General features: G+C 43.0%; 2 protein-coding genes across 8 annotated transcripts in view; one reads left to right on the top strand and one right to left on the bottom strand.

The window, feature by feature from the left end:
- Positions 1-7,019, top strand: part of NRDC (nardilysin convertase) — a 30,231-nt gene extending 23,212 nt beyond the window's left edge. Inside the window, exons 25-31 of the mRNA XM_075616318.1 lie at positions 1,141-1,188; positions 2,066-2,118; positions 2,485-2,568; positions 3,720-3,810; positions 4,206-4,322; positions 4,986-5,075; positions 5,273-7,019. Of these exons, the coding sequence (XP_075472433.1) occupies positions 1,141-1,188; positions 2,066-2,118; positions 2,485-2,568; positions 3,720-3,810; positions 4,206-4,322; positions 4,986-5,075; positions 5,273-5,470 (681 nt within the window). The 3' untranslated portion in view covers positions 5,471-7,019. The remainder of the gene's footprint in view (positions 1-1,140; positions 1,189-2,065; positions 2,119-2,484; positions 2,569-3,719; positions 3,811-4,205; positions 4,323-4,985; positions 5,076-5,272) is intronic.
- OSBPL9 (oxysterol binding protein like 9) overlaps positions 6,377-13,459 on the bottom strand; it is a 78,581-nt gene continuing 71,498 nt past the window's right edge. For all 7 annotated transcript variants that reach the window (XM_075616319.1, XM_075616320.1, XM_075616321.1 and 4 more), the window contains 6 exons: positions 13,328-13,391; positions 12,806-12,946; positions 11,981-12,059; positions 10,626-10,717; positions 9,899-10,034; positions 6,377-8,421 (listed from right to left, as the gene is read on the bottom strand). In XM_075616319.1, the coding sequence (XP_075472434.1) occupies positions 8,347-8,421; positions 9,899-10,034; positions 10,626-10,717; positions 11,981-12,059; positions 12,806-12,946; positions 13,328-13,391 (587 nt within the window). In that variant the 3' untranslated portion in view covers positions 6,377-8,346. The remainder of the gene's footprint in view (positions 8,422-9,898; positions 10,035-10,625; positions 10,718-11,980; positions 12,060-12,805; positions 12,947-13,327; positions 13,392-13,459) is intronic.

The following is a 13,459-nucleotide window of genomic DNA, read 5'->3' as shown; positions in this document are numbered from 1 at the left end:
CCCAGGTGAAGGTCGCCGTGTAGTCCCAGGTGAAGGTCGCCGTGTAGTCCCAGGTGAAGGTCGCCGTGTAGTCCCAGGTGAACACACGACGAGGTCACGGAACTGCCAGCTATATGCTCTCTGGGATCTTAAATGCACTTTATGGACCAGTCCTAATATATAAATAACTTGAAGAAAAAGAAAAAAAAGGTGTGTGTATCTATATATCTCTATCTACCTGCACACCTGCACACCTTGACAAATTACAAAAAAAAACCTACCCCAACTCGCCCCCAATTTAAAAAATAAATAAATAAAATTTGAATACATTCCTAATAAGAACTAATAACATTAGTTTTTGATAACATAGTTTGTTTATTGTATTACATTTATACAAAACTACAATTGGTCATAGTAACATAGTAGATGAGGTTGGAAAAAGACATGCGTCCATTAAGTTCAGATGACAGGAAAATATATTTCAGTGCATGGGATCAATTTAAGGAGAGAACTTTGTCTCCGAGGCCAAGTTCAACCTATGCCAAATGTAGACGACAGATACTTACTTATCCTATATACCAGCGGTGCGCAAACTGTGGGGCGCCAGATTTACTAAGGGGGGGGCGCGGCGGTTACAGAGGCCCCGCGCTCTTCCCCACGGCATTTAAATTTAATGCCGGGGGAGGCGGGAGCCTCTGTAACTAACTTACCTGCTGCCAGCCGGGGCTTCGGTGACATGTCGCCATGACAACGCGCGTCAAATGAAGTGGCAGCGTGACGTCACGTTAACCGCGGCGTCATTTGGGTGCAGTGCACGCTCGGGGCTGCAGGTGAGGACCTGACACAGCAGCCGCGGGGCAGGGTATGGGAATACCGGCCCAGGGTGAGACCGCAATGGCTTCCCCGGCACACCGTCTCCGTTGAGCCGCGTCTACCTCAGACTGGAAACCACTCACTATACCAACCCCGGGGACAAGAAATAGACAACCCTGTGAGTGGGCTGCCTTCCTGGTGACTGCGGTCAGATGCCAGCAAGGACTTGGTGTTTTGGATACTTTGTTACATATGATAATATAGAGAAATCTCCTCCTATATAAACAATAAGTCCCTGATACCTGATACAAACCGAGCCATGTGTGATCCAAAGTGTTTGTCTTGCAGTCTGGTGCTAAGGACTTGAGGGATTACGCTCTGATGGAACTTCTAGTGGTACGTATCCATGTATTACACCGTTACAGCTGTACGACTGATGCATACACCACCATGATCTCTCACTGAGACGCAGAGAACGGGTGTTTAGTGGGGAACAGGTTTGCTGGCCTTTCAGGACACTGAAAACCAGCTGAGAATTATTATTATTATTTTTGAATGAACCTGCTGGAGCAGGAAGGCAATCGCACACTGGGGAAGCGGTTTTATTGTGTGTGAAATAATTACACCGAATTGTGAAAAGAAGTAACAAAAACAAGTTGTTAAACATGATTCATAATATATATAATATAATATATCTTCTAAATAAAAGCATAAAAATAGCAAAAACAATGGGAAAAATAAATTAAGGTTTGAGCTTGTTCTATAAAAAAAAGCACTGTGAGTTTTTATCTGATTTGTGCAGTGTGATAGCAAAAGAAGACCCTCCTGTTGTTTAAAAACTGCATAGCTGCCGGTCAATTCGTTCTCCGTTTATTGATTGGCAAAGTTTGGCGACATCTTTAAATATGGGGAATGTAAATGGTTGCTATAGGAACAAGCATGCTTGTTAAAATAGAATACAAGAAAATTGGTCTTTCAAAGTTGTTTTTTTTTAAAACAGAAAATGCTAAAAGTATTTTTTCTTACTACAGAACTGATTTATTAAAAAACCACACATGCAGGATATTGCCTGAACTGCAGCTTGAACACGATTGGCTGTCTGAACACGCCCCTGCTGGAGAGCCTGGGAATTACATTTATATATAAAATGTTTGACACGGAAATAATACATTGAGAGTTACTGAAAGCAATCCCATAGGTTAACCCGTTGCACGTTGGTTCTGTGCAGAGGGGAAATTATTACTAGTGTTTTGAAGAGCTGTTTGTCTTGCAGATGCACATGGAAGAGCCCTGTTTTGACTTTTTGAGGACTAAGCAAACTCTGGGGTAAGTAAGACATTACAGCACTAAAACGACACTTTGATTTTGGGTAACAGTGTAATATACGGCATAATGCTGACTGTCAGGCGGCCGGGCCTATGTGCTCAGTGGATAACATAACAGGTACAAATCCACTCATTTATTGATAATTAAATAGTTTTAGCTACAAGCACATGGCGTTGAAAGGGCTTTTGTGGGTTAACCCCTAATTAATGTTACAATGGAAGCAAAAAAACAAAACCGGAATAGTGAATGCTCATCGGTGCAAAATACATTGTTCAAAGTGTAATGTTTTGACTTCTATATCCGGTGCAGAGCAAGTCATATTATAAATAACTTGTGAGAATAGTAACGGTTCTTCCCTCCCTGCAGGTACCACGTGTATCCAACTTGCAGAAATACCTCTGGGATTCTCGGCTTTTCAGTCTCCGTGGTAACACAAGCCACTAAATTCAAGTGAGTGAAACGCCGTCCGACAGATAATGTTAGGAGTGCGATAATTAACGGCAGAGTGAAAGCGTTTACCCATGTAACACCGTCTCTAGAATTGTAACCCTTTGAGGGCTGGAGGAGCCGCAGGATCAGAGTGCACGACCCCTCCAGGGAATCATTATCAAGGGATTGCTCGCCAGCGCTAACCTGTTGTCACCGCGCTGACACAGTGAACTTCCTCATGTTCACCACCCTAGTAATCAAGCATAACAACACGATATAGATGCTGGGCCATGGGGCCCGAGAGCCAGCCTTTAGGATATAGTAACTAACGCTAAGGGGTTCCCTGTGAGGTAACCAGGTTATTAACCCTTGTGCATAATATAATTTATGGTACGTGCTCATATCTTGTATTATTTTAAGGACGTTGTGTCAAAACTGCCATCTCACATAGTCAGCAAGAAAGCATCCTTTCCCCAGTCTGACCCCCTAAAATCCAACAATGGGAATAGCAAAGTTTTGGTTGTTTTTTTAATTTTGGGGGAGATTAGTTACAAATCCGTGGCCACTTTACTCATTGCTTGAGAACCAGGGGGCCTGGAGTTTAGCGGATTAGCTTCTGAGGGGAGAGGGAGAGAATAAGCGCAGACTTACCACGGCTCCAAGAGATGTCTCGTACACGGTGCAGGCCCCACTTACCTGTATTGCTCCGACAAGAAGATTAATGATTGCTCGTTACAAAAGGTCTTTGTAATCCAAAGCGAGTCCAACTGCGCAGTGATCAAACTGTCCAATCAGGGAGACCGGTGAAAACCTCCATGTATTGGGGGGGGGGGGAGAAAAGAGAGACAGAGAGACACATACTGGAGAAGGTGCAGCTGCTACTTGACGGTGGTATAAATCCTCCACCTGATATGGATCAATAGGAAGCCGCAGCGGATGCCTATTGGCTTGCATGACGTGGATGATTTCAACCGCCATTTTGTTTCCCCTGGAAGGTGGGGGGGCAGAATTGGCAGGAACACTGTTGGGGGGAACTGCTCCTTGAATTAGTACCTTGTTTAGTTGCTTCATTAATTTTTTTTATTTCAATTGCTTTTCTCACTTTAGTGGTTTAACTCCCTCAATGAGCGAGAGATATCTGCTGCTAAATATATATATTTTTTGTCCTACAGTTCTGAGGTGGTTGACATGAAAGTTGAAGAGTTTCTGGTCTGTTTTGGTGAAAAAATGGAGAATTTGACTGAAGAAGCTTTTAAAACACAGGTAAGGGCCAGCGACCTTGAGTTGAAGAGCTGAGGTACCTGTACTGAAGCAGGGCTAGCCACAAAACCTGACCTGGTGATGGGTCTCGAGGACTGGAGTTGGGCACCTCTGGTCTAAGAGCTGTACAAAGGTTCTGGACTCAAGGTCCGAAGCCAGGATTCTCTGCTAGGGAAGACTAAATAACATGTGGAAGATGGTTAAATGATTCAGATGAGTTCTTTGAGACGGATTCAGAAGCCCTAAAGGACTGCTACCTACAACGTCCTAACTAGATACATATCCAAATGTATGGCATCCCAGCTCCCCTAAGCCCTCCGTTCAACACATAGAAGTGGGGAGAGCAGTGTTAACCTGGTGTCATGTTCTACCCAGGTGAATGTGCTTTATTTTTGCAGGTGAAGGCGTTGATCAAACTGAAGGAATGTGAGGACACTCACCTGGGAGAGGAGGTGGACCGCAACTGGAGCGAGGTCCTGACCCAGCAGTATCTTTTTGACCGTCTGCAACACGAGGTACAAACGGACAGGCGCGGTTGCTGCTTCTTTTAAGTTTGGGCTTGTACTATATTTGAATGAATTTCTCTTTTGAGGATAATTAAATTAGGTTATGTGGCAGTAAAAGCAGTTTCAACTACGAGAGGAAAATGGGCTTTACGCCCAAAAGGGAAATCTTCTTTGCATTCCCGCAGCACAAAAAGGAAGCAAAATCCCCCCAAAAGGATGTGAGGAATTGAACATGTGGGCAGCATTAATCCCAATTAGAGATTTTTAGTACATTTTCTATCAAATAAGACAAACTCTTACATGGCACACGTTTTCGTGTAATACCTGACTGCTCCCAGCAGTGTCGGGCAGAGACGAGTCACACTGGAGAACACTGAAGGTTATCTTTATCTTTATTTCTTACAAGTGGTAGAGTACACAGCGCTAAACATACAATGTTTCACACACAGGTTCCTTCCCTTGCAGTTTAATTTTAAGACAGAGTGCAGATAACAACATTTCCAAGGAAACTGGGAGCGATCACTGGGGTTTGAATCGGGTGCTATTATAAAAGGGGGTCCGAGTTACAAATTAAATCCACACAGACATCTGAAGACACTGACAACACTGAAGACACTGACGCCTTGGGGAGACGGTAAGATAAACCACATCTAAATGTCTGTTTCATTCCAGATCGATGCCCTTCACACCTTCAACAAAACAGACATGCTCAATTGGTTTAAGGCTCATCGAGGCAGCACTGGGAAGGTGCTGAGCGTACACGTGAGTCACCTTACTGCTGTGGTTTTGTGGTGTACACACTGAAGCAGCGTATAGGATGTTAGATCAGAACGAGCATTTCCCTTTATTGCAGTTCCTTTTTCTGATCAGTTCCTGCTGCATTAACATAATACAGTGTGCATATTGCTGCAATACTAGCATTACATTGTATTTAGAATTGCCCATTCCTCCTTCCTCAGGTTGTTGGATTTGGTGAGAAAGAGACAGATATGACTTGGCCTGTTCCTGGTGGAGAACCAGAGTCTTCCTACGGCACAATCACAGAGCTCACCTTCCTAACTCCTTCTCCTCTGATGGCCGACATCGTGGCAGTTACCGACCTCCGCAGCTTCACATCCACCCTGAACCTGCTCCCATACCACAAAATACTCAAATAAAAACCACGTAGGAGACACTGGACTCGTGGTAATGGGTGAACATCCCGGTGGTAACACTATCAGGGATGCTTTTTCAGTAATTTATCATAGAAGTTTTGCCATTTGCTTTCCTGGGTGCTTAACAACAAAAAAAAAACACAGACTTTCTTGGACTCTTAGTATTGTGAACTTGATTAGAGGTAAAGTAGTAATAATAATACATCTTTGGAATTTTACACTTGCCAGAGATTACCAGACTGATTTCGACCTTAACACGCGCTGGCGGCGGCTGCCACAAAGCTTTGCAGCACCCAGTGTGTTAAGTAATCAATATTTGAAGGCTTTACATATGTACATCAATAATATATCCTGCAGGTTTAACGTCACGATACAGGAACCTTTACAAATGCATTGCCAATATTTTTATTTTATAATAACTTGCTGCCAAGGAAGCCAGCAGTATACCAGGTGCTTAATTTAATTACTTTGCAAAGCGTTGGACCGTTTGTGGCCTGACAGTTCTCCCTAACCACATTTTAATCTTGTTTGCATACTTCTAACAGTCTTGCTGTGTACAGTGATTTTATTTTTTACTTCACTCTAATAGCTGTGCAGATTTGTTGCAAAGGTTGCTCTTACATGAAATCAGAGAGAGATCTAAGTGATTTGATTATCTGTGTATTCATGGAAAACTATTTGGAGGGATTGTGCCTTTAAAAGCAACCGTTCCTTCAAATAATATTTGGGGAAACTTCATCAACAGTGCTATGCGTGTCTCTGGCAATATAATCAAACAATGGCAAAAGTCACTTTACAAGTACAGTATTGTATGGAGTTAAGTCACTAAACATAAGGAACAATACATCTACCATCTTACACCTGGGGATTTGACTGGTTTTGTATAAAAAAAGTGTACAAACCTGCATATCTTGTCATTTATTTATTTAATCATTAGGTAACAAAACAAATCCTGAAATTTATACAGCACAATTGTTGAAAGGCATCATAAGTTTTAAAATGGAGGTAGCCCCAGCACATGTGAATGGTGCCCTTTGGTCAGAATAAGTCAAACAGGCAACTTGTCCAAATTTCTTTTAAATGGGCCTTTCTCCCCTTGTGAAATTCACTAATAGTTTGTCCTTGGAGATATAGCGACACAACGTTTTGGTGTATTGACTTAAAATAACAGGCATCTGATTTAGATCTCAGTCCTGCTCACAGAAAACGTCTGTGCGGTTACATTCCACCATTGGCTATCTGACCACAATGTATTATTGCATGAATTGCCATTTAGCACATTCAGGCCAAAACATTACAAAAAGCTGTTATTAACAAAGTATTATAAAAAAGTTGAATGTGTTACCTGGCAAAGCGCTTTTAATTGACTCCACCTCCATTATGTATTAGATAATTATGCAAAACGTCCCACCCCACTTACATTGTCTAAACTCTGGCTCTTTAGTGCTGCTGAATTTGCATTGGGTAGTTTTATGAAGGTAACGAGTGGTTTTGGAATTGTCATGATTTAACAAACTCACCAGATTTAAATAAAATAAAATGGTACAAAGCAGATTTAGCTGTTTTAATTGAAGATAAATTCCTTTTACAGGGAGCCCTCCTAACACCTGCAGAAATGCAGCAGGCGGCTGGTTGCTAGATGTGTATATGTCCTCATTGTATTATAGGTGCTGCTGATATTTTGTGAGCAGATCCAGCACTAACTTCGTGACTTTATAGGCGTTATGAGCTTGGGTGCCCCAACCTGTATCTGCCCATTGAGGCACCTGGTAGACCTTGATTTGTCTGTTTAAAATTGTGTTTACAACCCTAAACTTAAAAGCAGGGGCCTGTTCATAAGCCCGGCCAGTACTGGGTCAGACAAATAGTCCTAGCACAGATTACGTTTTTCCAGTGGTCAGAAGCGGAAGTTTTTGCGTGAGCACATCACTCCCTTCCAGGTGCTAGATCTGTCCGGCCATCGGATTCTCCAGGAATACATTTAATCCTTTTAAAGCGATTAATGCAATTTGCTGCACCAGCCTTCAGAATTCCAGAGGTTGGTAATGTGCAGAGGTAAGTGTGCGTTCTTGTGTTTTTGATGGAAGATAATAGGACCAGGGACCCCATCCCAGAAGTCTGAGAGTTTGCAACAAGCTGTGTTTGTCATGTGAAACCGATTCGCACAGATTTTGGATGGGAAAACCACTTGTGATGTAACAATATTTAACCCATACCAGACTCTTCTGAAGATTAGACTTTAATAGCAAATCATAAATGCAACTCTAATAAAATAATATGCTCTAACAGTTTCTTAGGAAATAAATAAATACAAAGGAGAGAGCAGTTTTGAAAAAAGTCTGTGTGAAGCTATCAGGTGTGATGAATGAAATGGAAGTGAATCGTATGGTTAAGAGGTTACAGTTCAAGGTCTAAAATAAAAGGTATTCTGAGTGCATAATGCCAAATTCACTGTATGTACAATTGAAAATGTATGTGGGTATAGATTTGCAATTTAAAGTCCTGTGCTGAATATATATATATATATAGTAGTATGAATGATATTTTGAAAGTTCTCGTGTTCCTGTGCAATGCAGCTCTATAGGGGAAAGCAGGATGCATGTTACACAGCTCCTGCTCAGGCTGAATCATTGCTTTTAAACAGACGGGCAGGGGCTAAACGAGGCCTGTAAAGTATTCAGCATTGAACAGTTACTGCCCTGCGTGAATTGTCCATCTGTAAAAGTCCAGTATCCCTGAGTTCGGAACCACTGCAGTGTGTATGGGGAGCTCAGCACCACAGCAACAAGCTGCTCCTTTGGGTTTACGTTGCAATACCTTCATTTCTTGGCTTCAGATCCCCTTTATTTTGTAATAAAACCTTCTGCCGTTAAATCCCCTTAATGTTTGAGGGACGGTTGTCTTTTCAGAAGAGGTTCGTCGTACACCCAGCATTCGCCATCTTCGTGGAATAACTACATGATAAAGAGAATAGAAGCTCAGCAGCACCCTACAAACGCACTGCGGAAAACAAGAACATACAATGGGCTGCCTGCTTAAATAAAGCAGATTGGGAGATGGGAGTGGAGATACATAGTGTGTTATACAAGACATGTTATTTAAACAACTAAAAATCACAATGCTTCTTGTATTGTATAGCGCCAACACTAAATCATGGGTAGAGCGAGAGATCGGAGGCAATGACTACTGACATGGTGACACCTTTGTGGCTAAGAAAAGAGCCCAGATCAACGCATTTCATGAATCAGCCGGTTATCGCTCAATCCCTAAAAATATGGGACAAAAAGGTGTAGATACAATTGTGTCTCATCTATTCCCTCGCCAATGACACCGATTAGGTCCAATCGTGAGTTTGCCCCAGCCCACAAAACAAACGTATATAAGATCTGGAACAGTAAAGGTCTAATAAATGTTAAAGAATATACGCACACACGCCTCTTTCCGCATTTGGGCATCTGTACTGGGCAAGAGTGTATCACAAGGGGGACAATTGCTCAACTATACCAGATTATATTACTGCAACCCAATGAGCAAGCAAATACAAACTGGGGAAAAGATATTGGTAGACCCCCTGGAAGAAGAGGAGTGGGAAGATCTACACGACAGATCATTCTATTCTGGGGTAAGGTTAATAAAAGTTATGGGACTAGATCTAGCATGGAAACGGTGTTAATTCTAAGGCCAGTGGAAGTTATGGAAAGGACCATGGACCTTTTGACAACATCAATATTGTCGGCAGCTAAGAGCGGTTGCGAGACACTGGAAACAAAATGACCCCCGACCCTCACAGCAGTCATGCAAACTAATTTATATAATGACTATGGAAAAACTCTCCAGCCTAATACAAGGAAATATAATAGATTGTCAACTATTTGGGACCCACTGGGAACAAAACCAAATGTAACTCCTGACAGTAGCTCCCAATGGACGATATAAAGGTCTGAAAAACTATTTAGTAACAACATATGTTCCGTTTGGAAATTAATTGAAGCTTTAGATATAACCCCGCCCCCCTCTTTCTTTCTGTTTTCTGTACCCCTTCTATCCCCTCCCCATTTATAATTTGTAAAAACAAAATATAAGTTAAAAAAAAAAAAATATGTTGAAGGAGCCCCCAAAATATCAACATGCAAGAAAAGCTGCGGGTCTGCACAGGTGGCAGAGTCTCTGCAGGACCTAGATGGAGCCGTGTGAAACGTTCAGGGCAAACGTCTCATTTTTATGGCTGGTTCAACATTGGCAAAACAGTTATCAGACTGCGGTGACCAACAATAGATCAGATTGCAATATAACATGAGATCACTGTGTAACCAACAATAGGTTGGATCACGGTATGATAATGTAACTAGCAGTTATCGGATCGCGGTGTCCTAATAGCAGTCTGCATGCGTCGCGGTGTCATGGCCTGTATTGGAGGTGAATCTCACTCACCCTGGTTTCCCACTGCATCTCACTCTCTTTGCGCTCCCTCGCCTCCGCTCTCTGCCTCTCCTCCAGCCGGTGCTTCGCGTCCGTCGCTGCATCAATGTCTTTGATTTTCAAGTTACACGTTACATCTCTCCACAGCCTGGGGAAGGTGGGATGTAAATGGGGATTAGCGGCTTGCCTTCCGGACACAGGATTTCTCTCCCACCCCCCTTGTGTTATTTTGGAGGGGTAGAGTTCAACAAACATGACAGTATTAATCCCCATTTTAATTTCCTATTCAACTGGTACAAAACATTTCTCCACATTGTAACTTGAATGTATAAAACTCTTTGCTTAGACCTCCGGCGCCCTTTCCTTCCGAAAACACCACTGTGTATATCGATTGTATTCTAAAGTGGTTAAAGGCATTGCTAGGTGTTGCAAACGGATGGGGAGAATGCTGCAGTGATGAGCGAACCTTAGGAATCCAAAACAAATTTTGCTGGATCGGGGGCTGTGATTCAAACAATTCACACTCATCTATAATATGTATATATTTTTTAAAACACCAGTTCTTCAAACTAGTGACAGGTAAAATATTCCTTTGCGAGTTTTCATAAGCAGTTTTCACTGCTCAATAGCAGGTGCCTCCATCAGACCGTTGTCTGCACTGACAGGAGACCGATCACAAAGTTTTACATTTTTGCCCAGGAATACCCAGATGAAATACTTTGACATGTTTCGTCCTCACCTGCGGGATTCGTACTCCTCCTGATCTTCCAGTTTCCGGACCTTTTTCTTCACGGTAGCCATCTGCTTTGTATCTATAAACACGACATTCTCCTGTGTTACAGAAAAACACGACATACAAACATTAATAAAACGCAACATGCAACCACTGAGCATGGCCTGTGAGCCCTGAGATTAGGAGGTGCCAAGAAATTGGAGTCGAATTTAACAAATAATATCTATTTGTAGGTTTTCATTGTATTCCTCTTTGAAATGACGCACATTATTAGACAGTAATGTTTATTATACTCCTTAGGCCAAGTTCCCGCTGGAGGCTGCTGCACGCGTGCCTGGCGTCCTGCTGGCGCGTGCACAGCGCTAGACCGTGGTCTGCGTGCAGAGTTCTCCGGTGCGGGGCCAAAATGGGATGGGTGTGTGTGTGGCCATGACACTGTGTTTTAATGGTGTACCCCCTGTACCTGTACTAATGCAACAAGGACTGAGTTGCATAATCTTTATCCTCCTTTTTGTGTTGAGAAAAATCCAAATCCTACTTCAGATGCTAATCTGCCCAGCCACAATCCCTTTTAGCAACACAGATTGGATTTGCACTAAAGCATGTAACATCTCGCCTCACATCTTCAATGTCTGCTTCGCTGTTCAAGATCCGTTTAATAGCGTTTCAAAGAGACACAGTAATTATTTCAGGTACCCTCCTGGTCACACATTAAATCACAAGCAGTGTAGCAGATTCCATCAGCTTTACCTTGTCACACAATTTACATGATTGTAACTACAAAACTTTTTTTGGATGGTTGGTGCGGATCCAGTCTCTGATTGGCTCCGTGGTGCACCATGTGACCGCATTGCAGCACGGGAACACAATCCTGTTGTATCCCCTGCTGGCTGACACGTCACAGCACGAAGAGGGCCAGGAAACGAGGAGTCACCAGGCCCTGCTGGGGAGGAGGTAAGGGGCTGGTGAGAGCCGCGTGCCGCCGTCTGCAGCGGGGACCTAGCCTTATAGGAACTATCTGTTGCTGCTGTATTCATACACATCTCTCCTAGATCTTAAACAAGGCAGAATCTCTGCGGACCCCAGATATAAGTAACCACCACAAAGACCTGTGCTCGTGGGCTGCACCTTTACTAAGGAGCATCACATTACTTGTGTTGGAAATATAAGCTAATGATGTATACAGTCGCTGTGGAGCGGGAGGAGCAGACTTGAGGCTTGCTCCTACTCATTTGATGTTAACTCTTTCCCTGCCAGAGGCATTTGTTAATCATTTGACCTCTGGCATGGGAGGGGTTTACGCCAGAATTTCCAGTGCCTGCTCTTTGTATGTTGTGGAGAGTAATGGAGAGTTTCATTACCCCGGTTGCATATTTTGCATACATGACGCCGTTCCACTCCCCTTCCACGGAACAGAAGGACTTCTTGTCATTTGGAGAACTGCATATGAGAGAGAGAGAAGAGAGAGAGAGAGAGAGAGAGAGAGAGAGAGAGAGAGAGAGAGAGGGAGAGAAAGAAAGAGAGAGAGAGAGAGAGAGAGAGAGAGAGAGAGAGAGAGAGAGAGAGAGAGAGAGAGAGAGAGAGAGAGAGAAAGAGAGAGAGAAAGAGAGAGAGAGAAAGAGAGGGAGGAAGAAAGAGAGGGAGAAAGAAAGAGAGGGAGAGAAAAAGAAAGAGGGAGAGAAAAAGAAAGAGGGAGAGAGGGAGAGAGAAGAGAGAGACACTAATAACACAGAGAAGCACAGAAACCTGCTGTACAAATGTGCTTCACAACCACATATCAAACTGGTTGGGACTTCACTGAACAGACAGAATCACACCAACAAGTCTCATTATAGAAAACATTTCCTACAATGTCATCTTTCTATAAAAACTTTGTTTGTTACCGATCACTTTGAGAGCTTAATGTCAGCGACGTTATAAACAGAACTCTATTTTTTGGGAAATTCCTGCTTTCCATGCTCAAACCCATAGAATCACTTTGTAAGCTACAGATGCTTATGTTAACCCCCACAAGAGCTGAAGGTTTGTGGCAGATTGGACATGTAGCATAATACTCAGTATTAGTTACTATTGCTGCAGGTTAATTTTCAGTGGAGAGCCTTAATATGTCTGAAGGGGCTTGCGCTTTGCCGTCATTTGTTCTTCGCATTTGTACTAAATCAACCCAGCGCATATAGAATACTCACAAGATTTCCGCCGTGATTCTGTGCTTCTTGCCTCCGTAGAAAGGTTTGGTGTGGAATGCGATGGTGGCACTGTAGCCGGTTTTGGAACAGTTAATGTTGCACTCGCCCCCAAGCTCCACCCATGGCACGGTCAGGATGGATCTGAACCAAACAAGCAATGGGTCAGTACCAATGCCATGGGACATTAGTGTGCCGAGACAGCCTGAACTTAATCGATTCAGTGCTGGACGAGTGCGTGTAACCAACACTGTGTGCAGATTCAATACTACTAGTCAGAATAAGGACGGTGTCTGTATTTTGCCTCGGTCTGAATCTACAAATCTAAGTCATATATGACAACTCCGAAGCAGTCATCAGAAGAACAGAGTGTTACACTATCTTCTCATTAAAAACCAGGAGTGTATTCTGAACCAACACCAACCCTCTCTGTTAGAAAACAAAACCAGCCCCACAGAAGTTTGGTGACTGTTGGATAAAACCTGCATCTTTATTGGAGGTAATGGTGCTCATGCTCCAACTCACCTCCCATACCCATTAGGGAAGGTTAAGATGTAGTGTTCATCATAATCCAGGCAGGACACACAACCTGTCAGAGACACAACATACAGAGAATGACATGTGCGTGTTCTGTATATTAACTTCTGGAACGGAGCA

The sequence above is a fragment of the Ascaphus truei genome, chromosome 10, assembly GCF_040206685.1.
Source record: "Ascaphus truei isolate aAscTru1 chromosome 10, aAscTru1.hap1, whole genome shotgun sequence".
NCBI classification, from domain to species: domain Eukaryota; kingdom Metazoa; phylum Chordata; class Amphibia; order Anura; family Ascaphidae; genus Ascaphus; species Ascaphus truei.
The sequence above is the reverse complement of the archived record's forward strand: the minus strand, read 5'-3'. Positions and strand labels throughout refer to the sequence as shown.